This window comes from Chionomys nivalis, chromosome 25, assembly GCF_950005125.1.
Source record: "Chionomys nivalis chromosome 25, mChiNiv1.1, whole genome shotgun sequence".
Classification (NCBI taxonomy): Eukaryota; Metazoa; Chordata; class Mammalia; order Rodentia; family Cricetidae; genus Chionomys; species Chionomys nivalis.
Window position 1 is genome coordinate 22,359,543 of NC_080110.1, and position 25,580 is coordinate 22,385,122.

Sequence of the window (25,580 nt, forward strand, 5' to 3'; positions counted from 1 at the left end):
CTATAACTAACCTCTTCCTGAGATTTTTAACTACTGGAAATCCTTAACCAATTACATTATTTCCTTTATTTTGAAAATGATTTGGTTGCTATCTATTAGATTGTTTGTGCTATTTTCTGTAATCATAGTTCATCTAAACACAGCTTATTTTCTTGAACATTAAAGTTTGTAATCTAAAGATAGAATCCTGTTTTCGGTGAACTTAAAGAGCTAGCACAGTCTTTTCCTTACTTAGGAAGTAGCTGTTGCCAAAGTGAACAGGTAGCTGCTTCTTGTTGTATGATCGGAATGTGCTTTGGACATGGGGGTCAGTGTTCATTATGACATTTTGTCAGTCCCCAAGTGGTTCTATTCCATTCTAGAAGTCTGAAATATGTAATTTGAAATCCTTAATAAAATTGGATCTAATTTTATAAAATACTGGTGATACTTGAAGTTTTTGCAACTACACATAATTTCTTTGAAGATTGGAGAGCAGCTATTCTGTGCTTAAACCACCATGACCTGTTAAAATAAAATTGATTTTCAGAGAATCTTAGACACGTGAGTTTGTGATACAAAGAACAGAAAAGTTCCACGGTGCAATTCTGATTTTACATTCTTAGTGCTGTTCTATTCATGTGGTGTCAAGAAGTTCTTTTCCCCTAGACATGACGTAAGCCCTGTACAGTTCTTTATAAACACAAACTTTGAGAAAATAGCTGGAAGGCTGATGATCTTTCAGGTCTGGTAATGGACAGAGTAGTAGACTCACCGCTGGTGGAGTGTCCACTGCAGTTTCCAGACAGTGTCTGACAGCTCCTCAAAGTGATGCTGTCACTGCTCTGTCTTTGCTAGTGGTGAGTGGGCAACAGAAGAATGGGGTCTGCCTCTTTGTAAGCTCATTTACAAATACATACATAAGAAAAGACATTAACTTTGGCAGATCTTTTTGTGTGTAGGTATGGTGGAGTTAGGGTTAGCTGCATCTGAGAGTCTTTATGTTGCTATTTGTAAGGCTAAATTTGTGGGGTTAGCTGAGTTACAAACTGAAAGTCGTATCTTGCTTGCAGAAATAAATATTTCAATGTTGTGATTTCAGGTTTGGTTTAAGATTATAGTTCATTTTTTAATGGTTAGTGTATTAAGATTTAGTCTTTAATTTTGACTTTAAATTAAACGAAATGTTATTTTTGGTTTGCAGAATATATAATTTAGAAGGAGCATATATAGGGACTTTGAGAAACAAATGTGCTACGCAGTTTTTAAATATTCTTATAGAAACTCGGTGTTTATAGTTACCAGTGTTTATACCAGTGTTTGGTAACTGGCCACTTAAACCACTGAGTTACTAAAAGTAAATGTATCTGGCAGTGGCAAAGTATTAACAGTATTATCTGGTATTAAGATGTGCTGTTTGTATATACTGGTTTACAATTCTAGTCATTAAACTGTAACCTGGGCTTAAAGAAAAAAACCAAGTTCTTTATTACACGTTTTTAGAGAAATGGAAACGGTACATTTAAAGATGTTTGAATCAGTCCCCTGAAAATTTTCATCCTTACTCGTCTGCTTCTTGTTGACATCCTACTGTAGTTTCAGGGTTTCCCGCTCCCTTCAAAGAGTAAGTTGATAGATTCTTTGGTGTCAAAAGAAATTTGGCACAACAGCGTAAAAACTGGTGACAGGAAGTGAGACTTTCATGAAGTAAAGTTCATGGTTAGGCACTGCTTTCAAACGGTGTCTAACTGAAGAGGAACTCGGAACAACTGAGCAGGGACAGTGACACGCCCTTATTTAATGCCTGTGGTTCAGCAAAATAGTTTCTGCTAGGGTAAAAACTTGTGGCTGGTGGGTGGCTGGAATTTTGAAGGTGAGCAGGAAATGGATGACATTTGGCTAGTGGACACACTGAGATAAAGGCTAGGGAGGGTCCTAGGCTCATCGGAAAGGGAAGACCAAGGCTAGAGTGAAGGAGCAGCAGAGAAGGTATGTGCGCCCAGATGAGGTTACGGCCTGGGTGTCGCTGCTCCAGCAAGTGCGGCCCTCGGGGATTTCGAACTTGTGCTGCACAAGTAGGGTAGCTTCTGCAGCTTTTTTCCCCTCCTGACTTTGGAACTAGGAGATTTCCTGGGCATTTTACTGCCATTTTGTGTGCTCGCTTACATGCGCAGTCTTTGTTTTTCCTGAGTTACTTGACAGAAAATTAAACCTGGTGTGACGAGCAGTAAGAAAATACATCTAGTGCCAGGTGTGATGTAACCATGGAATTCATTAAGTTCTCAATACAAAACTTAAATTGATAGTTTACTTTGTGAGCATAATTTGGAAAATAATTCTAGAACTTGATGTGATTTCTTTTCAACATTTAAAAAAAATTTTAATTGTTCTGCCTGCGTGTATGCATGCTCGCCAGAAGAGGGCACCAAATATGCATGGTTGTGAGCCACCATTTGGTCGCTGGAAATTGATCTCAGGACCTCGAAGAGTGGCCAGTGCTCTTAACCGCTCAGCCCCCATGTTTTTAAATTTTTGCTTAGTGTTTTAAGAGCTTTGCCTAGCAAAAAAAAAAAAAAAAAAAGAATAAAGAGTAAAAAATAGAAGTAAAAGAAAAAATAGAAAAAAAGCCTTCCCTAGGTACCGGGTGCCTAATAGACTAGGTAATACTAGGTAATATTACTAAAGCAAGGCCCTACTGAAGTTTTTCATGTTTGCTACCCTTAATTTCAAAGACACATAAGAACACCTGTGTGATCTCTTTGGTATCCAGAGAAGACAAGGAAAATGAATTAATTTCACCATTCTAGCTTCATCCTGATGAGCTGGGCTCCTGGGCTTTGAGCCTTAGGGTGACTGTCTTGGTCAGGTGTGATTGTGGGGAGGGTGCTTGCCATATGGGGAAAGAATTCACAGTGGCCGGTAAAGCTGCTGCCATTTAGACTGAACTTGGGTATCTAGTGAAACAGATTTTAAACTACTGCTCTGGTTTGTTTCTATTTAGAGGAGGCTTTCATTCTGTGGGCCTGAGTGGTTTTCAGATCCAGCTGGGGTCTGAAGACCTCTTCCGGTCTGCAGATGTGCAGATGGGGAACTCCCCTCCCCCATACCCCCCTGCCTGAAAGGAGCAAAAAAATAAAGGACAAGTGTAGGGGTTGGGGGTAGGAATTGGAGTGTCGCAACAAGGACCTAAAACTGTGTAGGAGCTGTACAGCGAAGCTGGTCTGCATCCCTGTAATTAGAGAACAATCGGCCTTAACTCTGAAGAGGCAGTGAGCTCTGTTACACCAATTGGTCACTAGGGGGCACCCGTTCATCAGCTAATACTGCAAAAAACCTGAGCCTTGCATCTTGAAAAACGAGAATAACAGTTAGAAATGAGGAATTTTGAGGGTTTCTTTCAGAAAATTAGAAAACGACTGTGGAATTTCATGTGGATGAGACAGTCTCTTTTATGCACTTGACATTTTCCTGGTATAGCACCGTTTAGCTTTTCTCTTTTGAGATAGTGTCACGCTGCCGCACAGGCTGATCTCGTTCCATCTTCTTGCCCTAGCCTCCAAGGTGCCTAGATAACTTGAAACGAAAATTCTGTCTTGGTGTGCCTGTAATGGGGTGGTACAGTTCGGTGCAATGGCTTGAGGGGCCAGCAAGCACCCTCACCCCCTAAGCCATGTCACCAGTTCTTCAACTCTTGCAGACATAAATACCTCACAATATTGCTCAGAAAAAGACTTTGACTCAATGTGACCCAATCTAGATGGACTGTAGAACGTAGGAGTCAGACTTGCACGTTGTGTGACATCTTGGAGTTTTACACCATCTCTATAGCCTACACCTTGGATTCATGGTTTGGCCTTACAAGTATTGCTGTTTACACCCTGAGAGCCCAGCCTTGGAAGGTTTCTGTTCCAGTAAAGCACAGAAACAATGGGCAGAGCTGAGTTGTAGTCCACACCACATCTTCGTCCCTGCTCTCACCTCTGAATTGAACTGCTTGCTGTAAGCTGGCTGCACGTTTGTATATCCAGACCCATGTATGGGGTGATAACGATGCACCCACTCCTTCGTTCAGTCTTGGAACTGTTTGGATGTTGTTTAGATAGGGCCCTTATGAATAGTTTTTCAATTCAAGAAGTCTATTTCTCTTTGGTAATAAGTACTTGTGTGTGCCAGATAGGTGGAAAACAGCGATGTCCTCAAGTTGAATGAGCCATTAGTATTGAAAAGCAAAACATTTTTTAAACGATTTCCTACAATGTGTTTTCTGACCATTGATGTTTCGGTTTTGCTTTTCTTAAAAAGACCATTATTGCCAGTGAGGTGGTAATGGTGGCTGTTGAAATAAACTGAGCAGTGTTTCAACCTACAAAGTTCTAAAATTGATTGTGGTTCGTTTTTACTAAGTCTAGTCAGAATTAAGTGGGTACATTTGAAATCTGTGTTGGCTGTTGTGGCATTTGCAAGTAATTTAGGAAAAGAGCGAATCTTTTGAATGTCTTTGTCAACTATATCTGGCTTCAGGTAGTCAAGTTTCCTTTACGGATGCCATTCTAAGAAGATGGACAGCTGGTCGTGTAAGAGCCGGACTGCTCACTTGTTCTGCAGAGGCAGGGGAAAGAAAGATGTTTAGTAGTCTAGTCATAGACATACAAGGAGATAATCGTGTTTAATCGCATTAGGAATCTATACAATTCTGATCCTTTACTGAAAAAGTATGCTAGACCCTGTAATACAGCCAAATTCATTTTAGGACTTTAAGACATTTCTTTTAGAAATACAAAAAGGTTGGGTTTTTTATTTTTATTGTTTGTTTTTTCGAGCCAGGGTTTCTCTGTAGCTTTGGAACCTGTCCTGGAACTAGCTCTTGTAGTCTAGACTGGCCTCGAACTCACAGAGACCCACCTGCCTCTGCCTCTGCCTCTGCCTCTGCCTCCTGAGTGCTGGGATTAAAGGCGTGCGACTAGAAATGCAACTTTTTAATGTCTTAGTGTGGTGCACAAGGACTTTGAATACTTGGTGTTTCACTTTCTCTTTGCTTGCATTCTTGTGTATCGCCGTGTGAGAGCAACCCGACTATTAGGTCCTACCCTATGGTGACCGTAGACTTAGGGGTTATTTTTCCCAAACCAGAGAATGTCTCTTATCCTGCATTACCAGGAAGCAGCGTCTCGGAAATGTTTAAGTACAAGAACGGGAGTACGATCTTCCCAAAGTTAGATTCTAATAAGTATTTGTAAGACACCTTACAAATGAGAGTACGAACTACTGGCAGCTATGCTGCTGCTACAGAGGGATGGTCGAGCAGTTAAGAGCTCCTCTTGCAGAGGACATTGGTTCAATTCCTAGAATCCACATGGCGGCTCACAACCTAAATTCCAGTACCAGGGCATCTGCTGACTTCTGTCTCGCGTTCACACACCTGACACATAAGGGAACAAAACCCGAGCAGGGTGCCGGGGGTTAATCTTGCTATTGCCTGTACCCTGGGTGGAAAGAGAAGATACCTGGCATGAGTCCACCCTTTCTCTGCCATATGCCCAACCGGTACCCGTACTGTTTTAATGGCTGAAAAAAGTACGGAGCATTCTTGGGCTTTGTTCCCTCTGCTGTTTACGTGGCCATCTGTAAAGTCACGCCAGGGAACCCTCTCCGCGCTCACCCTGGCTCTCCAGGCTACCTGCCCGGAGAGCGGAGAGCCCACCCGCCAAGGAAGGGCGGGACCGCGGGGGAAACGGCCTTTCGGCGCCTCTGGGCGTAGGCATTCGTCACCCGGCCGCCTGGCAGTCGCGGCGACCTCGGCGACCGACCGCGTGGAGCCGCCAGGAGTTTCCGGAGCTCGGAGCCGGCTCGGAAGGCCGTGGGCGGCGGAGGTGGAGTCGGAGGCGGGGCGGCGGGGGCGGAGCCAGGTCTCGGGGGCGTGGTCGCGGCGGGCTCTGGGAAGGCCCCAAGTTAATGAGGCGGACGCCGGCTGCCGAGCGCCTCTCGGAGCTGGGTTTTCCCCCGCGGCGCGGGCGCCAGGAGCCGCCTTTTCCGCTGGGTGTCACTCGGGGGTGGGGTGGGTGGCCCATTGAAAAGCGCCGCGAGGGAGCCCGGCCAGTGCCCTTCGGTGAGCGCTCGCGGGAGGACGGCGGAGAGCAGCCTGCTCGCGGCTCCGGGATCTTGTGGCGCATCAGGACGCGGTTGTCCCTCTGCCGGGACCCTGAGCCGCCACCGCCGCCACCACCACCCCTCTGCCTCCTACGAGTCAGCCTCCTCTGCGCGCTCCGAGCAGGCGGCCGCGGAAGCCGCTGGGGTGAGGACAGCGCGCGGCGGCTGCTGCTACCCCCAGCCCGGGCGTCTGGAAGCCGAAAGGCCGAGCCGAGCATCGGCACCCCTTATGCCGGAAGGATGCTGGAGAGCAGCGGCTGCAAGGCACTGAAGGAAGGAGTGCTGGAGAAGCGCAGCGACGGGCTGCTGCAGCTCTGGAAGAAAAAGTGCTGCATCCTCACCGAGGAAGGGCTGCTGCTTATCCCGCCCAAGCAGCTGCAACATCAGCAGCAGCAGCAACAGCAGCAGCAGCAGCAGCCCGGGCAAGGGACAGCTGAATCGTCCCAACCTAGTGGCCCCACCGTCGCCGGCCTTGAGCCACCAGTGAAGCTCAAGGAATTACACTTTTCAAACATGAAGACTGTAGACTGCGTGGAGCGCAAGGGCAAGTACATGTACTTCACTGTGGTGATGGCGGAGGGCAAAGAGATCGACTTTCGGTGCCCCCAGGACCAGGGCTGGAACGCGGAGATCACGTTGCAGATGGTGCAGTACAAAAATCGGCAGGCCATACTGGCGGTTAAGTCTACGCGGCAGAAGCAGCAACACCTCGTCCAGCAGCAGCCTCCGCAGACGCAGCAGATCCAGCCCCAACCCCAACCCCAGCCGCAGCCTCAGCTCCAGCCCCAGCTCCAGCCCCAGCTCCAGCCCCAGTCCCAGCCGCAGATCCAGCCTCAACCGCAGATGCCGCCTCAACCCAAGCCTCAGTCCCAACAGCTCCACTCTTACCCGCATCCTCATCCTCATCCCCATCCTCACCAGCACCCGCACCCTCATCCCCACCCTCATCCACACCAACTCCAGCACGCGCACCAGCCTGCTCACTCGCAGCCGCCGCTCGGCCACCGGCTTCTCCGCAGCACCTCCAACTCCGCCTGAAGAGGTCGGCACCCAGGGCCCCTCTAGGTAAGGTCCTAGCAACTTGGGACCCCAAGAAACATTGTCAGCGTGGTTATTGGGAAGGATAGAGAGCTTGTTCACCTGTTTCGCTCTCGGGGCAAAATGAAAGATCCTTGCAAGTTTCTGGAGAGGTGACGAGAAGATGGGAAGCTGTAACTGGTAGAGGCCATGCGGGGAGGGAAGGACAGCAACTCGGCCAGGGAGCCGGCACGGTGGATGGACCACTTTCCCACCACCGTGATCGCCCTTGGTCAGTGCCATATACCCTCGTACTGCTTTATCGTGTGTCTCTGCACCAAGATAACGACATGGTGTCTTTCTGGACACTATCCTTTGGGCTGGCCGGGAGGGAACTGACTTCTTGACTTCTGAGCTACTCATTCCGTGTCATTTCTTTCCAGGTTTCGAGGACTTCGGGGAAGTGGGACAAATGCATTGCTTTTGTGTTTCACTTGGATCAAAAAAACCAGTCTCCCCCACCCGTGCCCGCTCAAGTAGTTTGGACATCACCCGACCGATAACTAGCTTGCAGTTCACTTAGGTTTCTGCATAATCTTCATCACCGTGCAGGAAGCGATTTTGAGTCAAGACGACTTTATTTATGAACCTTGGGAAGGATCTTCTAACGTAATGGACCTTGTAGGAGCAATTTATGTACTGTAATTTTATTTTAATGTATTTTGGTTTATGATTATTTATTAGTTTTTTTATGCCTATTCTAAGACATTTCTGAATGTAGGCCAACCCCTTCCCCCAATGAAACTTTATTTTCAGAAACCTTTTTCCTAGTAAGCCTACTCGGAAAAGAAAAGGAGTGGTGGAGGGGGTAAACACTAAAAACTGATTCATTATCCCTTCGACGTTCTCAGAAAGTCGGCTCTTTCATTGTATTTGAAGAGGTTGAAATTAAACTCGGACGTTACTTTTACTTGTTTAGGCCTCTTTCATAGATGTGTAGTTTGTACAGTTTCTTTTTTAAGCCAAAGGGTCAGAATATATAATTATGAAAATCTGAAGGTCAGGGTCATGCTCTTCTATAAAGAACTCAGTAGAAATGACACAGGATTTCAAAATATTTCAATCCTGCCCAGCCGAGGACACGATGGCTGGCTTGGTACCGTGGTAAACTGAGTCTGCGGGAGGGAGGAAACTTACTGAGTATGGAACCGAGAACAGGACTCAAGTGATAGAGAGGCCCCTGGGATTCAGTCCTGGCACCCCCCCAAAAAAAAAAAAAAACCGTCGTTTTGATTGTGACTATCAGTGCACCCACGTTTTTATTTTAAAATGTAGGGGGTGCTCCTCTTGACTGTGACGGTATTTCTACCACTGTTCGGAATGCCATGCCGCTCACCAAGAGCTCTGCATGCTCCGCTCGGACCATGTTTTACCCCCTCGCGGTGCACCCTGAAAACAATCTGTGAATATGACCAGGAGTCATAACATCTGTCATCTTGGAAATAATACTGAGCAGAGCTGGCAACTCTTTCCTCTGCATTGCTCTGGGAGAAAACGGAACCTTCCACGTTTTGGTTAGATGGCTAAAGTCTCAGGCAGGAAGGAGGGCTCATCCTGTGGGTCACGACCCCCTTGAGGTTGACCGGCCTTTTCACAGGGGTGGCATACCAGATACTCTGTATAGCAGACATTTGCGTTATGATTCACAACAGCAGCAGAATTAGAGTAATGAGGTAGCATTGAATATAATCTTTTGGTTGGGGGAGGTCACCACAACATGAAGAGCTATATAAAGAGCTTTATAGCCTGAGGACCACCGCTTCTAAATTTGTCAGTAAGAAAACTCTTGCTTTCGCTTCGCGGCCTCTCATTCAGGATGCTGAGGGGGTGGAGGAGGAGAATGTGCTTTTAAAAGGTAGAACAAACCCTCCTCTGTGTAAAATCAGAGGGATGATCAAGAGCCACGAAGGCCGGCAGGCAGACACCGCTTTAGCGGAGCAGTCTCGGGTAAGACCAAAGTCTCTTGGGGCTGAAAATCACTTCCTAGCTGCCTGGCTTTACTAACTGTTCCTTTTCACCCTGACCTTTTCACGGCGCCAGTGTTTTTCCAGCATCCAGATTGCAATGTCCTTTTCCAGGACTGAGATCAGAAAGATTTGGTGAGGGGAACCCTGCGATTGGGAAGTCGTAAATTTAGTTAGAAAGTTGCAGGGGGAAATGAGAACTTCAAACATGAAAGAAAGGCTGACTGAGTTCCCACTTTCAGGGCTGTCTAATACATAGTTGTGAAAATACCCTGCCAAGGTTTAAAGCATGCCGCGTGTGTAACAGGTCCCCAAGAGCCTGTCTTGATACATTTCCCAGGTTTGATTTGGCTTCCTTGGAGCTACCTTCTGATAGACTGCCCTCAGGTAGTAGTTTATACATGCAGATCATATAACCCAGGTTAGCCCACTGCTCTTCCCAGCTACAGCGTTTTCCTTCTGAAATTTATGGATTATCAGGATAGTAAAACCCATCCCAAATGAGGGGGAAATTAAGATTAATGTAGGGTTTTTTTTTTGATACATCTATTGTTGGATTAAATATAGAACTAGGTCATCTCATTGAAAAACCAAAACCAGGCTCCAGCTGGGTGGCTAGAATGTTTTCTTTCTTACGGTAGCCATGACTCTTGATGGGATCAACGCAACTGTGGCCTCTTGTCTTGTTGTAGCCTTGTTATCTGCAATGACATGTTACGTTGACCCTTTCCAAAGGTTTCTCTGGACATTAAACTGTGAAATCTCAGAGATTGGAAAGATGAGTTTCTTGAAATGGTGTTTTGTTTTGTTTTTCAAGACAGAGTTTCTCTGTCTAACAGTCCTGGCCATCCTGGCTGTCCTGGAACTTGCTCTTTAGTCTAGGCTGATTTTGAACTCATAGAGATCTGCCTGCTTTAATCCCAAGTGCTGGGATTAAAGTTGTGTGCCACCACCACCCTACTTTAAATTGTTTTGATACTCTGAAATTACAACCTTTTGGGGGGGGACGAGGGGGGGTAAGCATATTCAACAAAACAAAATACAAGTGTGCCTGATAGCTTCATTTTACCTGTAGAAAAGTGATACAAACCACCCAAGACACTGGGAAACCTGTCTGGTCAGGAAGGTGGTTTCATCTGGAAAAGTTTGAAAATATGTTTACCCCAAGAAAGAGCAAAGGGGGGCAGATCCATTAAAATATATATATGTATATACACACATACATATATGTATTCATTGAAAAATGAAAAGGAATGTCCCATCTGGAACTTGAACTAGTGTCCTTGAATTTGTGTTGGCTGCCAACCTTGCACACAGCTCAATAACCCAAAAAAAGGAAGGGTGGGTGACGCCTTAGCACCCAGGAGGTGGTCTCTTGCTTTACTGTTTCCTTTATTTGCTCTCGTGTGTCCCGAGACACAGAGGGAACAGGCTGGATGCCGTGACCTTCATCAGATGAACTTTCTCAGTAGAAATCCCGAAGTGCGTGAAATCCTTTCAGAAAGCCTGACTTTATCAAACAAGCAAGGACTTCTGAATCCTGGATGGATCGAACCAACTTTCTCGTTTCAATTCATGTATTTTTTTTTTCCCAGTGACAGTTAAAAAGGAAGCAGTGTATATTAGCGTTTCCTCTGAACGTAAACAGGGTCAGGAAGTCTGGCTGCCCCTGAACGGCCTGTCTGTGTTAGCTCTTTTTCCCCGCCCTTTCTAATTCTCGTAAGTCCCGATTTTAAACCCAATAGAGAGAAAGTATGGTCCGCCTGTGATCCCAGCTTTGTCTCTGTCCACAGGAAAGGGGACATGATTTACTCCGGGGACGCTGTTAACATATCATATTTGGGGCCGGATTGGAAGGGTCTGAGATCCGAATGGACGTAGAGCGATTCCGCAGCTGACAGACAGTGCTGTGTGGGACGGAGCGGTCTGTGAACATGTATTTCTTTTCGTGTAACTGGCAATCTGCTTGGGTTTGGCTCAGTGAAGAAACACCCTCAGCAGAATCAATTTTAAGTGAGGAAATTATAGATCTAGCAACCCAAGGGCCCTTCCATAGGAGTTGCCTAAGCCCATTAGAAAACACAGATACATTCCGATTCATACCAGCGGCAAAATTACAGTTATAAAGTAGCAACAAAAATCATTTTGTGGTTGGAGGTCACTACAACATAAAGGGTCACAACATGAGGGAGGCTGAGAACCACTGATCTAGATATTGGGGGGGGGGCTCATATAGCGCAGGCTGGCCCCATACTAGGTACCTGAGGATGACCTTGAACTTCTGAACCTTTTGTTTTCACTTCTGGGACCTTGGACGTGCTAAGCGAGCACTTTCCAACTGTTCTACATCCCCAGCTCTAATCGTTAAATTCTTGACCTAGTTTTGAAAAGTGACTTTTTTTTTTTAATCTGCAGTTTGAATAAGCAGCCAGTGTATAAGATCGGGTGCCAAAGACAGCTGCGACTTTGTCAGCAAGTTATTCGCCAAAGAGAAAAGGGGGCATTCTTAGGCCTGGGACTGTAAGTGTAGTGGTAGAATATAGAGCCCTGGGTTTGATCATTCTGAAAGGAATTTTTCTCCAATGGAGGAAAGATCTCATCTCTAGACACATTCTCCTTGGTACTCAGTAGCTGACTGGCTGATGACTGTCTAAGAAGTGGGGAAGCAGACTCTTGTTTGTTCTTTAAAGGTAACTCTCCTGATGGTTACTTTCCTGTGTCCAGCCTTGTAATTCAGGTTTTCAGAAAATGGAAGTACCAGCTTTCCTAAAGCAAGCACCACCTGGCTGTGCCAAGGACTTTACACACAACTGCGTTGTAAACCTGAGAACATGGCCAGATCAGAATTTGTGTGAGTGTGTAGAAAGGAGTTATTTTTCGTGCTTTCAGAATGCATTCCCTTTCAAATAAAGTATCTTTTAAGATGACTTGCTTGTGTGTCTTGGAAGGCCTTAATGCCTGGCATGTCCACTGAATTCCTGTGTGACAGAAGTTCTGAAGAGCTTGGCTTATGAAGGCCAGGACCATTCTCAGATGGAAGAGGTATCTTTAAGGTTAAGTTTATATTCATGTATTTTTTTAATAGATTGAGAACTTTGAATCTAGAAATTTCACTCATCTTTTGGTGAAATAATTAGTTTTCCAAATGCTAATTAGGTTTTGGGGCTAAGGCCACTCCGGTTCCTGGGGAAGGGGGGTTGCTCTTTCTATATTTCTACTTCTAAAGAGGAGGAGGAATGGAGAAAATGCTAATGAATTTGAGCTGAATTATTATTATTATTATTATTAATATTTATTTATTTACTTATTATGTATACAGTGTTCTGTCTGCGTGTATGCCTGAAGGCCAGAAGAGGGCACCAGACTTCATTACAGATGGTTGTGACCCACCATGTGGTTGCTGGGAATTGAACTCAGGACCTTTGGAAGAGCAGGCAATGCTCTTAACCGCTGAGCCATCTCTCCAGCCCCCGAGCTGAATTATTTTTATCTCAGACAACGAGAAACAGTGCCTAGGGAATTATCTGGAAAGCAGTTTTTGTCTTGAGCCTTAAGTTTCCAGGAAGAGTAAAGGTTTGACTAAAGAATCATCCTTCAAACAGTTACCTCCATAGCATTCTGTTTAGAGTTGAGAGCTGTGATGTGGGAGGTCCTCCTGTTTATGTGTTGCTTTTTTTTTTTTTAAATTGTATTTACTTTGAAGCATTCAGAATGTCAACAAAACAGCTGCAATTTTTTTTTTTTTTTTGCAATTACAGAGTGGTATTCAGTTAACAGAACAACAATTATCTTCGTATAGGCTGCATCAGAGACAACTGAAGATGAAAAAAAAAACCCAAACCAAAAACAAAACAAAAAACCCCAAAAAACTACCGTCCCCATATATAAGTAATTTGTGCTGCGCACCAACAAGAACCTGCTTTAAATTTCCATGCCAATTTACAACCCCCAGACTGTACCAGGCAAGGTTAGTGGCTATTGAAAATATCACTAGGACAGGGCTATCTAAAGACACATTCGGTAGTGTGTTAACTATACAAAAAAAGACACTGTACAGTTTAAAAACAAATCTTACACAGCCTTACATTTCAGTTTTTTTCTTTAAAAGGAGTGAATTGTGTACAGAGGGGTTAAATGCTTTATAGACAAGAAAAAAAAACTGCACTAGAACCAACTTATTCATCATCATCATCTTCTTCCTCATCTTCGTCCTCCTCTTCTTCCTCCTCCTCTTCTTCCTCTTCGTCCTCCTCATCATCTTCCTCTTCCTTCTTTTTCTTGCTCTTTTCCGCCTTGACCACCCCCTTTTTCGCTGCATCGGGTTTTCCTTTAGCTCTGTAGGCAGCAATATCCTTTTCGTACTTCTCCTTCAGCTTGGCAGCCTTCTTTTCGTAGGGCTGCTTGTCATCTGCAGCCGTGTTGTTCCACACCTCTCCCAGTTTCTTTGCAACATCACCAATGGATAAGCCAGGGTGTTCTCCTTTGATTTTTTTTTTTTTTTTTGGTTTTTCGAGACAGGGTTTCTCTGTGGTTTTGGAGCCTGTCCTGGAACTAGCTCTTGTAGACCAGGCTGGTCTCGAACTCACAGAGATCCGCCTGCCTCTGCCTCCCGAGTGCTGGGATTAAAGGCGTGCGCCACCACCGCCCGGCTCTCCTTTGATTTTGGGGCGATACTCAGAACAGAACATGAAGAAGGCCGAAGGAGGCCTCTTGGGTGCATTGGGGTCCTTGAACTTCTTTTTGGTCTCCCCTTTGGGGGGGATGTAGGTTTTCATTTCTCTTTCATAACGAGCCTTGTCAGCCTTGGCCATGTCTTCAAATTTCCCCTTTTCTTTAGCAGACATGGTCTTCCACCTTTCTTTTCTTTTCTTTTTTTTTTTTTTTTGGTTTTTCGAGACAGGGTTTCTCTGTGGCTTTGGAGCCTGTCCTGGAACTAGCTCTTGTAGACCAGGCTGGTCTCGAACTCACAGAGATCCGCCTGCCTCTGCCTCCCAAGTGCTGGGATTAAAGGCGCACGCCACCGGTCTTCCACCTTTCTGAGCACTTCTTGGAGAACTCTGAGAAGTTGACAGAAGCATCCGGGTGCTTCTTCTTGTGTTCCTCCCGGCAAGTTTGCCCAAAGAATGCATACGAGGACATTTTGCCTCTCGGCTTCTTAGGACCTCCTTTGCCCATGTTTAGTTGGTTTTCGTCCGTGAGGCACAGAGTCGCCCAGTGCCCGTCCGGCTCTCACTTGCCCCGGCGCTGTCTCTATGGAGCTCAATGTACTGCCTTATGTGTTGCTTTCATTGGTAAATGAATAAAGCTGTTTTGGCCAGTGGCTTAGCAGAATAGAGCAAGGCAGGAAGACTAAAATGAATGCTGGGAGAAAGAAGGCAGAGTCAGTGAGACACCATGTAGCTGCTAGAGGAGAAAGCTGCCAGCCGGAACCTTGCTAGTAGGCCACAAGCCTCTTGGTAAAATATAAAATAATAGAAATGGTTAATTTAAGATGTAAGAGCTAGCTAAAAATATGCCTAAGCTACAGTTGAAGAATAACTATCTATCTGAAGTATATCTCTGTACATCAAGAAAAATCTAATATGACTACAAGCTTGACTATTATACATGATTATCTATTAACCTATATTTCTTAATTATATATTACATTTTTAAATGAGATGCACAAACACAATACCTTAATCAAGAACTGAAATATATATAAAACAAAATTAATCTTAAATTTGTACCAATAAACCAAGATCCATACCAATGCAATTTCCATCTCTAAGGCCTCCAATCTCCATTGGCATCTAAATGCTTTTAAATACCAAAAAACTTTAAAGTAGATCTTTGAAGACATTTTAAAAATCCCATAGCATAGTCTTAACATTGGCAGCTTTTCCTACTGTTTTTCCAAAGAACTTCAATCAGAAGGTCCATTACTGATAGAGAAGGAACTTCAAGGCCACTTGAAATAGATGTATAGAGGTTATCAGACAGAGTTGGTAAAAGGCAAGACTGGGAGCCGTGGATTCAAGCCTTCGCTCTGCCATTTACCTATGATATAGATCTTCACTTAATCAAATCTTCTGTAAAATGGACTTAAACGCTTACCGGAGAGTTCTAGAGATTGTTTGTGTTTAAAGTACTTAAACTGCCTAGCATTTCTACAGAAGGGAGTGTCAGTGTTTCAGGCCAGGTGACACAGGTTTGAAATCATTGCAGCCATGAGAATATGTAATGCGGTATTATGAAGCCACGCACTGCATTTCTTGAGGCTGTAGCACATCTCATGGGATGCCAGGAATGACATCATTGTTGAGACAGGACCTCACTGCGTAGCCCAGGCTGTCCTTGAACGAGCAATCCTTCTGTCTCATCCTCCAAGAGGCTGGAGTTACAGGGTGTGAACCATCATGCCAGACCTTGAAAACAAGAGGAAAATAAAGTATTCATAGTGCCAGAGCCTCAAAAATGTTTTTGTATGTATTTACTTATTATACAGTGCTTTGAAAGCCAAAGAACTATTTGTGTGACTCAGTTCTCTTCCACCATGTAGGCCCTGGGATCCAACCCATGTCGGTTGGACCTCCTCCTAAGTCCTGAGCCATCTCACCTCCCCCAGCACAATCAATGTGATGACTATTTTGATATTATTTTCCATCCCTCATTTATGGACTAATGCATTCTACTGGCTATGGTTATATAATCGATATCATCTCTATGACAACCGAGCTCCACCCAGATGGCCAGTTAGACAGAGGGCTGACACTACAGTGTTTGTGGCTGTTGTGCTCCCCAGAATTGCCTTCACGGAATGTCACCTTGCTTGAAAACACACACCTTCCTTGGGTGTCACCCATATCTAGATAGCGGTGCAAGGGGAAGGAAATAGGGCAAGCCCCCCCCCCATTGTCTCCTGTCAACCCAGCTCTAAAGGGCCATTAGCCTCAGATGCCCCTGTTGGGGTTGGCACGGTCATTCAACTCTGCCCAATTCTGCTTCCCTTGTCCTTCTCAAAATTCTGTGCCCCACCCTCCATCTCTTGTAGCTAAATCATAGTCTCAGAGCCTGTTCCTCAAGGAAGGAATACCATGCATGACTGTGTTTGTGACAGCCACCACCAGGCCTTGGATGCAGGGAAGGCGTCTGTAACATTGCAAGAAGATTGAACTTGAAAGGCTAGTCTTAACTTGGGATGATTCTGTTCTGCAGGAACATTTAGCAGTGTTTGGAGGCTTTTTTAGTTTTCTTTTTTTCGTTTTCTTTTTGATTTTTTGAGATAGGATTTCTTGGTGTAGCTCTGGTGCCTTTCCTGGAACTAGCTCTTGTAGACCAGGCTGGCCTTGAACTCACAGACATCCACCTGCCTCTGCCTCCCGAGTGCTGGGATTAAAGACAAACGCTACCAACACCCGGCTGCCCTACCTCCTTTTGCCTACATATCTGTCTGTTTGTGTGAAGGTGTTATACATAATATATATTAGACATATATGTATGTATGTATATGTATTTATGTATGTATTGGAGTTATAGACAGTTGTGAGCTGTTATGTTGGCGCTGGAATTGAACTCAGGTCCTCTGGAAGAGCAGTCAATAGTCTTCCCTGCTGAGCCATCTTTCCAGCACTGCCCTTCCTCATTTGAAGTGGGCCACGCCGGTGATGAGGAGCTAAGACGCTGTTGATGAGGAGCTAAGACGCTGGCTGTGCCTGTCTCTTCAGCAGGGCGCTTTGTCTTATTCCACCACCAACAGAGGAAGGCTGTAGAGAAGTTAGTGTCGTGGCACGCATGTCCTAGAACTCGAGCCTTACTACACAGTGAGCCGGAACCTGAGGACAAAGATTCCTCTGTGCTGTCCCTGGATAGAGTCAGATTCACCGCCTCTGAGACAGAAAACCTGTGAGAATGGCTCGCTCCCTGCCGGCCCATCCATTCACCTGAAGCGTTCCATGTTTAGTTACACTCCGGAAGTGGAAACTTGAAAAAACACTCAGATCATGTTGCATTTTCTCAAGCCCTGCCAAAGTCATTTACAATAGAGTGAGCCAACCCGTTCCTCCGTCCCTAAGACCACACATCCTGTGCTCCCAAAGCTGCTGGACGGTTACTCAGCTAGCGCCTAGACAGAAACAGGAGATGAGTCTCCAAGTTTTGAAGTTTTTATGATGTCTCTGCCCTCCGCTGCCTTTCTCCTGAAGCTGGTGGTTCATTCAAGTCAATTCTGCTGAAGCCAATCGCTCACTGTCGTGGAAGAAGTCTGAGCTCTGCGGCTTCTAGCCAGTTAGACAGGAGTATGGCTCTGGTCAGGGGTGACTCATTGCCTCAGAAGAGCAGACCGGCTTCATGATTCACTTAGGCCAAAGAAGCCTCCCTCTGTGTGTGTGTGTGTGTGTGTGTGTCTGTCTGTCTTTATGCCTTTGACTGTCTCTGTGTCTGTCTCTCTCTCGTGTTTTATAAATCTTGGCTACAGGAAGTAAATATTCTTCCAAGTGACTCCAAATCCATACATTTTGGGGTGTGTGTTGTGTGTGTGTTGGGTGGAATGTTATTTTTTCCAACCCCCTCCCCCCAGTAATTTTCATGACCCAGTAGGACAGGCAGACCAACTTTATGGTTTGCAATTTACACCTTAGACCTTGGGACAGCACTGAGAAGAGACCTGGCTTCTTCAGAGGTCTGCGCACCCTTGCTCTGAGGGTTGATCCTACTCACTCTAAACATTCATTACAAAACAGGGACCTGTTTTGTAGCAGAGGTACAGGTCCCATGTAATTTCCTGTGATGAAATTTCAAGACTTGGCTGGAGGGAACGGGCTCTTCTCAGTAGGAGGAGAATTCCATGACTCACTCTTAGACACGGGTAGCAGAGGAGACTCTTAAGGTGTCTATCACTACACAAGCCGTATTATAAGCCGTGAGAATGAACGTGGTCCTTCTGACAGCATACACGCTTAGAACGGAGTGATTGTAACTGTCGCCAGAAGTTTACACGACATTCCTGATGCAAGGGAGCTACTGGGGGGCCGAGTTTCAGGAATGTCTCCACAGGTAGACCCTGGTTTGTATTCATTTTGTTTTGTCTTTAGTAGAAAATGTTAGGTAGTCTTACTTTTCCTCGATCCAAATAAAAGGTGAATTTGAAGTCAGAACCCTAATGCCATTTTAGGAGTTGAGCCAAAGCATCATTTAGCCTCGTCCTTTCACAGAGGAAGAAACGAAGCATCTCGGTACCAGTTACCCACCCAGGGGGGTCCAGTGTGTGCGTGCGCGCGCGCGAGCATGCGTGCGTGCGCGCGCGTATGCGTGTCCGTGTGTGCACGTGTGTGTGTGAGAACCACTTCCTGGTGTCTGTTCTCTTTTCCCGCCTTTATGGGTGTTTCAGGGATTGAGCTCGGGTCACAAGACTTGCAAGGTAAGAACCCTTACTCTCGCCGGGTGATGGTGGCGCACGCCTTTAATCCCAGCACTCGGGAGGCAGAGGCAGGCGGATCTCTGTGAGTTCGAGACCAGCCTGGTCTACAAGAGCTAGTTCCAGGACAGGCTCCAAAACCACAGAGAAACCCTGTCTCGAAAAACCAAAAAAAAAAAAAAAAAAAAAAAAAAAAGAACCCTTACTCTCTGAGCATGTCGCTGGCCCTGTAGGTGATTATTCTTTATTTTTTGAATTACTTTACTTATTTTTAATTTCATTTTACATTCCAACCAAAGTTCTTCCCCCTACGCCACCTCCGGCTCCCCCTTTCCTCCCCCCACCGCCCACCGCCATCCACTTCTCCCAACAGGTGATTATTCTTACACAATTATTCTTACACAGAACCACTTGCAGCTTTTAGACTCGTTTGTGGACTTTTCAGCATCCAGATAAAGATTCATCGAATTTTTTTCCCTCCCGAGTGTAGATTTTTATTTTAATTTCATGAAGTCTTTAAGGTTCTTATAAATACTGAAAATAATCTGTTTAATTTTACAGGTTTTGCAGTGATTCAGCCCTTTAAAATATAATCTGCCAGCATGAACAAAAACCTCAAACATGGGGGCCAATTCACAAAGGAAACTAAAAACATAATTTTTAAAAATAGACATATTTTATTTCTTTAGTTAGCTATTTTTGATTTTTCGAGGGTTTCTCCATGTAGTTTTGGCTGTCCTGGAACTCGCTCTGTAAACCAGTCTGACCTCTGAACTCGGAGATCTTCCTGCTTCTGCCTCCTAAGTGGTGGGATTAAAGGCCGGTATTACTTCTGCTGGGCAAACAGCAATATATCTTAAATGTGACTCTTAGACTATATTCTTTAAATTTTTTTTCATTGAAAACAACTTATTTAGAAACTGGGTTTAAAAAGCTGCTTGGAATTTACTTTATCTTATGACATAAAATATTCATGGATTGCTTCGGTGGTGTTAGTCACCCTGAGGTCCTGGAATTCCATGTGGAGTTTAAGAAAACGGTGGCATGCCTTGACTGTTTATTCTGTTACTTGAGGACGTAGCTGACAAGATGTCCTTGCTTCACTGGGTGTCAAAGATAATGATGTCGAGAAAGGCTTCTGGGTTTTGTTTGTTTTTGTGTTTTGTTTTGGTGGCCCCCACAGACTAGGAAGACACTACCACTTAGCTACACCCCGTCAACCAAAAAGGTTTGTTGAGCTGTAATAGTTCTAAGAGCACCTATGAGATCCTGAAGTATCTCTGTGATGGCCCTTCTGAAGAACTAGGTGAATGCCATGTGCCTAACACCAAATTAAACTATCAGCAACACTTTAGCTGGATGTTCCAGCGTGCGCAAGCAGGAGCCAGAAGTAGGAGGATCTCTGTGAGTTCAAGGCCAGCTGGGGCTGGGTAGTAAGACCCCGTCTTTAACTGATATTAAGGAAGGAAGGAAAGAAGGAAGGATGGAAAGAAGGAAGGAAGGAAAGAAGGAAGGAAGCAATAAAAAAAAAAAACAAAAAACAAAATTCCTCTACCTAAAACATCAATAACCCCAAATAACACATTTCCTCTTTCCTTTGACTGAAGGGTTCAGACTGAAGCAGAGTTCAGAACTCCGAGATTATAGAAAGGAGATGGGTCCCCAGTAAGCGTATTGTCCTTGGGTTTGCAGTAACCCACTTTTTAATTCAAAATTGTGTACGTGCCGCAGGCGACGCCATGTTTCCTCTGGCGAACAATGACCTTTGCCGGGGGTTTCATTCATAGTACTTGGCTCCCTCGGGAGTCACAGCGGTTGTCACGAGGCAGCAGGTTGCCTGCTTGTTCTTGTTGGAGTGACGGCTGGGCCCTGTGACAGGGGGCAATGCTGACAGGCTCTCTCTGTGACAGCAGATTGTCAGCGTTCTTGACCCGGTCACTCCAAGAGCCTGGGAAAACACTTTGATTTCAATGTGGCTTTCACACAGAATATCCAACGCCGCCAAATGACTGTAGAATAGGACTGCGGGGCAGCTTTTGTGAAATTAGCTGCTTCTCAGTGTCTTCCACCCGCTGACGGCTGTGTCCGTGGCCTAATAAGGGGGCAGCCTTATTCACACGTATTTTCATTTTGAATTTGCCAGCTAGAAATCAGCACAAAACAAAAATATGGATTTTACACGCCTCATGCGTTTCTGAATTAAAAAGAGAGACATAGAAAGTTTATAGAATTAAAAGTTCATGAGTTGCGAGATGGGTGGGAGGACTCACTCACTCACCCTCCAGCCACAGAGGAAGGGCAAGGGTTGCTGAAGCCCTGCGAAGGAGACAGAGAGGAAGGAACTTTCCCCAAGACTTCCTCGGCTCACACTTTCCGAAGCTCCCAGGACACTGCCCTTTTGTCAGAGGGTAAACAACCTTTTCCTAGAACACAAACACTCCCTCTATAAAGACTTGGGTTGTCTTCTAACAACTGATTAGGTGGCCGCGTTCTGAACAACCGACACCTAACAGTGGTTGTCTAGCAGTAGAGCCTACGGTAGAAGACTAGGGAAGCGAAGGAGCAAACACTCCACAATGATCCAGCCGTGTGTGTACTGAACAGGCACAGATTCTAATGCATCTGTTAGACCTCAGCAACTCCATAAAAAAGAATTCAAGCTTTCTCCCCTAATAAGAGTCACTGGAGAAGGAAATAAACATCAAATTCAGTAGAACTTTTTGTGTATCCTGTTTTTTCTTTTTCTTTTTTTGGACACACATCCCTTAAGAAATGTTTGCTGTGGTTTGATTTGATTTGGAAAAGCTGCCGTCCGTTAGATGTTGCTGCCTGCATCCTAAACGTCCTGTAAGAGACCAGGGAATCTTACCTCTCCAGCAGCAGCTGCCTGGAAGATTACTTCCAACACAGCAACAAAATGCTTAGCCTAGCCTGGAGCTCCGTGGGAGTGACCCATAAAGGAGGGCGACAGTTGTTATAAGGTTGCTAGAGACACCTGGCAGGGGGCAGTAGTTGGTGTTCCCAGTCTGGTTTGCCTGCCTCCTCAGGATTTTATTCTATACGTTAATTTTTCTGCAGAAAGAAGACATTTCGTTTAATAATAATAATAATGATGATAAAAAAACCACAGTAACAAAATTAGTTGCCGATTCACAAATAAACAAAATGAAGCTGACTATAAAACAAAAACCAAGGAGTATAGACCTCTAAATACTGGAATTTTTTCCTTTGGTTCTTATTATTAATGCTTGTTAAGTTTGATTTCATGTTCTCACATTTAACCAAAAATATAAATCAAAGATGTGTTCCAATCTTAGAACTTTGCAGGACACACTGGGTGTGAGGTTATGGATACATACATTTGACTCATTACAATAACTATTTTCTCACTTTTACCACTAAGCATTAAATATTAGCTACTTCTCCCATTGCTGTAAAAACACCGGACAAAAGTGTCTTCATAAAGGAGGGAAGGTAAGCTTTATTTGGGCTCAGGGTTTGAGACTATAGGCCGCCATGGCAGGGAGATTATGGCAGCTGGAGTGAGGGGTAACTGCTCAGGGTGCATCCACAGACAGGAAGCGGGGGGGGGGGGGGGCTGTGCTTGCTCCACTCCTGTTGTTTACTCTGGACCACAGTCCATGGGATGGTGCTACCCACACTTAAGGCTGATTGTTCCTCCTCAGCTAAGCCTCTCCAGAAACAGCCTTATAGGCACGCCTAGGGGTGTGTTTCTGTGGTGATTCCAAATCCAGTCAGTTGGTTGTGAAGATGAATTGTCAGACTTATACACACACACACACACACACACACCTTCCTTCCTTTAGTTGCTTTTGCCTGACATTTTGCCACAGCAATGGAAAAAGTGGCTAATATTTTAATACTTACTGGTGAAAGTGAGGAAGTGGCCATTTTGTGTGTGTGTGTGTGTGTATATGTGTGTGTGTGTAAGTGTGACATATATGTACATATTATATATATATAATCATGTTGTATAACAAGAATATACGCAATAAAATTTGTTAATTTATCTGCAAGCTTAATATGCCCCCAAAGGTGTTTGTCTTGCTGGAAGCCTCTCTTCCTTCAGGCAGAATGTCTAGGGAGTATGTCCAACGGCCCCATTTCACCCCTAGAGTTCCAAGCTGCAGAAGTGCAACCATTTGTGAGCTCATTCCTTGCCCTCTGTTTTCCTCTCCTCCCTTAAGAAACACGAGGAGACAAGTTACTTTCTGGGGTTGGGTTTGGCTAGGGTTCTGATGAATCTGTAAGCGTGCAGTGCACATGTGCAATGAAAACTGCTGTCGTGTGGAAACAGAGGCAGAGACCCACGTCGGAACACTGGACTGGGCTCCCCACGTCCAGTTGAAGATTGGAAAGAGTGAGAATATGAGCAAGGAAGTCAGGACCAAGAGGGGTTCATCCACTGAGACAGTGTGCCTGAGCTAATGGGAGCTCACCAACTCCAACTGAACTGGGAGTGAATGAGCATGGGATCAAACTAGTCCCTCTGAATGTGGTTGACCTGTGCACCCACACGGGCAGGAAGAGCTAAAACTCTCAGCAGTGGTGTGAGGTCTCAAGAGTCCACGCAACCCCCACTTGTTTGAGGCCAGCCTGGTCTACATAGCAAGCTTCATGAAGCCAGTGCTACACAGAGAACTTTCCCAAAGTGGTGCTAGAATCTGATCCCACCCCACCCCACCCCAGGGCAGTGGCGTCTTCACTAAGTCCTCTTAAGTCCTTTTCTCATCATTCCTACGTGAGTACCAGGCTCAGACTTAACTCTCCGGGCCCCTGGTCATGAAGGAAGGGCTGCTTCCCAAGCAGAGACGGTGCTGAGGCTCCGGTTGCAGTGGCAGAAGGGGAGTGGTCCCTGTCCCCACTCCCCCATCCCTTCCAGATTTTTTTTTAAATATTTATTTATTATGTATACAATGTTCTGTCTGTATGCCTGCAGGCCAGAAGAGGGCACCAGACCCCATTACAGATGGTTGTGAGCCACCATGTGGTTGCTGGGAATTGAACTCAGGACCTTTGGAAGAGCAGGCAATGCTCTTAACCTCTGAGCCATCTCTCCAGCCCCCCTTCCAGATTTTTTAAGTTTTTTTTTTTTTTCTTTCAGAGACTGCATACAGAGCCTTCAAAATACCCGAGTCTGCAGAAAGAAAGCTCCAAAGGCTACAGAATGCATGGCTGTGTCCAGGTAGGAAGGACACTCCCTTTCCATAAAGGAGCAAAGGATCTTTCCAGAGAGTGAGCAGAGGGTGAGAGAGGATGGGTAGAGACACTTTCCAAGGAGGAGCAGTTGTCTAAGGAGTGATATGGAAGATTGAGGCACCAGAGGCAGAACACACAACTCCCAGGAAAGCAAAAAGTGGCCTGTGGTTTCACAAGTTGATTAGAAACTGGTGGCCAGGAAGAGTCGGGAAGTACTATCACTCTGGGGTCCTATCTGGGTCCTCTAGAGGTGGGGTGCCTCTGCCCAGCAGGCAACGCCAGCGAAACAGCAGGGTGAATGCTTCCCAGCATGCCATCCCGATCTGCCTGAAATCCATTGCCCCTGGAGTCTCGCCCTTGCTGTGTGGACACTGTCTACTGTGTTTGGCAAGACCTTCATCTTTGGTTTTTGTGCCTTGCCCTTACCCAGACACTGGCACCGTCATTCTCCTTGTGCATGGACCCCCCCCCCCCCGGCTCAAGATGCCCACAGTGCTCTGGGGAAGGAAGCCTCCCTGGTGGAATGCCTGGGCTAGGAACAGGCCAGGACCCCAGCGGTAGAGTGACCCTGTGGCTATGTGGCCTGTACGGTGGCCTATGGTGGCCTGAGTGGTGGCACGTCCCCCGCAAAGAAAGTGGAGGTGGAGATGGAGAATACAGTGGGGAGACAGTTCAGCTAAGGAAAGATGGAGGTCTTGTAGGGGTCACAGAGAAGAAGTCAAGGGTGGCAGGAAGTGGACGGGGCTGCTACTGTCTTCACTAATGCTGTAACTGGTATTAAGAACCCAGTCATCTCAGATCGCTGAGGCTACTGCAACCTTTCCTGGGTAGATCCTTCTGTCCACCTTGACTCCTGCTCTGGGGCGGGGCGGGGGGGTCCTAAGCTGTTTGTCAGTCTTTTTTCTTCCTTTATCGAAAATGGATAATTTTTCATGCAATATATAATCTGATTACATCCCCCCCCACCCCTCCCAGTTTCTCCCCACCTCCTATCCCATTGGGCTCCACACCCTTTCTATCTATTGTTAGGAAACAAACAGGAATTTAAGGAATTCCTTAATAAAATAAGATAAAACAAAAGCAAAACAATCAGAATAGGGCAAAACAATCAAACAAGGAAAAGAGCCAAAGAAAAGGCACAGGAAATGCGTATAGATGCAGAGACACACCCATTTACACACACAGGAATCCCATAAAAACATAAACCCTGAAGCCATATGGATATGCCAAGAACCTAAAAGGTTTAAAGAAAAGTCCTGACTTAACATCATTGTATAAACTGATACCATGGACTTTCTCCACAGTGTGGTTAAGGGGAAGACTTTTATTGTAGATATGAGAGAGAGGGAGAGAGAGAGAGAGAGAGAGAGAGAGAGAGAGAGAGAGAGAGAGAGAGAGAACGCTAGAGCCACCTGGAAGAGTCCAGAGCAGAAAGAGAAAGTGGTAGATAGAACATGGCCAAGCCACAGACTGGACCTGGACATGAGAAAGATGAGAAAGGCAGGAACAGAGGGAGAGAGAGAGAGAGAGAGAGAGAGAGAGAGAGAGAGAATATGAGTGGAGGGGGTCAGGGTAGAGGAGGCGGTGAGAAGAGCAGGAGGCTAGCACAGGCTTAGAAATGTGTCAGTTGTGTTTGTGATACTGGAAGGACGGAGGCCAGCGTGGGCCTCAACACCACAAACAGGCCACTTGTCCCTTCTGCCTTCTAGAATCTGGGGAGGAGAAATGTCCTTAGGATCTGACAATTATGAGACAAAGAACCACCAAAGATGTTGAGTTCATTTTGTGTTGGCCATCCA

At 45.5% G+C, this 25,580-nt stretch overlaps 2 protein-coding genes across 2 annotated transcripts; one reads left to right on the plus strand and one right to left on the minus strand.

The window, feature by feature from the left end:
- Positions 1–5,931: 5,931 nt before the first annotated feature.
- On the plus strand, positions 5,932–8,121 carry Phlda1 (pleckstrin homology like domain family A member 1). The gene is made up of 2 exons (XM_057757849.1): positions 5,932–7,191; positions 7,587–8,121. Exon 1 carries the CDS (start codon positions 5,932–5,934, stop codon positions 7,162–7,164), a length of 1,233 nt encoding a protein of 410 aa, XP_057613832.1. The 3' UTR covers positions 7,165–7,191; positions 7,587–8,121.
- Positions 8,122–13,342: 5,221 nt separating this feature from the next.
- Positions 13,343–14,342, minus strand: LOC130866552 (high mobility group protein B1-like). Its single transcript, XM_057758080.1, has 3 exons — positions 14,200–14,342; positions 13,810–14,021; positions 13,343–13,644 (listed from the first exon to the last, which is right to left on the minus strand). The coding sequence occupies exons 1-3, from the start codon at positions 14,340–14,342 to the stop codon at positions 13,343–13,345; spliced, it is 657 nt and encodes a 218-aa protein (XP_057614063.1).
- Between the last annotated feature and the right edge of the window lie 11,238 nt (positions 14,343–25,580).

What these genes read in the sequence shown, in the direction of transcription:
- Phlda1 (XM_057757849.1), top strand. Translation starts at nt 5,932, where the DNA reads ATGAGGCGGACGCCGGCTGCCGAGCGCCTCTCGGAGCTGGGTTTTCCC.
- LOC130866552 (XM_057758080.1), bottom strand. Translation starts at nt 14,342, where the DNA reads ATGGGCAAAGGAGGTCCTAAGAAGCCGAGAGGCAAAATGTCCTCGTAT. An exon ending in TCCAAGAAGTGCTCAGAAAG is followed by an intron (nt 14,022 to 14,199) that starts GTGGAAGACCGG and finishes AAGAAAAGAAAG; the next exon opens with GTGGAAGACCATGTCTGCTA. An exon ending in AATCAAAGGAGAGCCGGGCG is followed by an intron (nt 13,645 to 13,809) that starts GTGGTGGCGCAC and finishes AAATCAAAGGAG; the next exon opens with AACACCCTGGCTTATCCATT.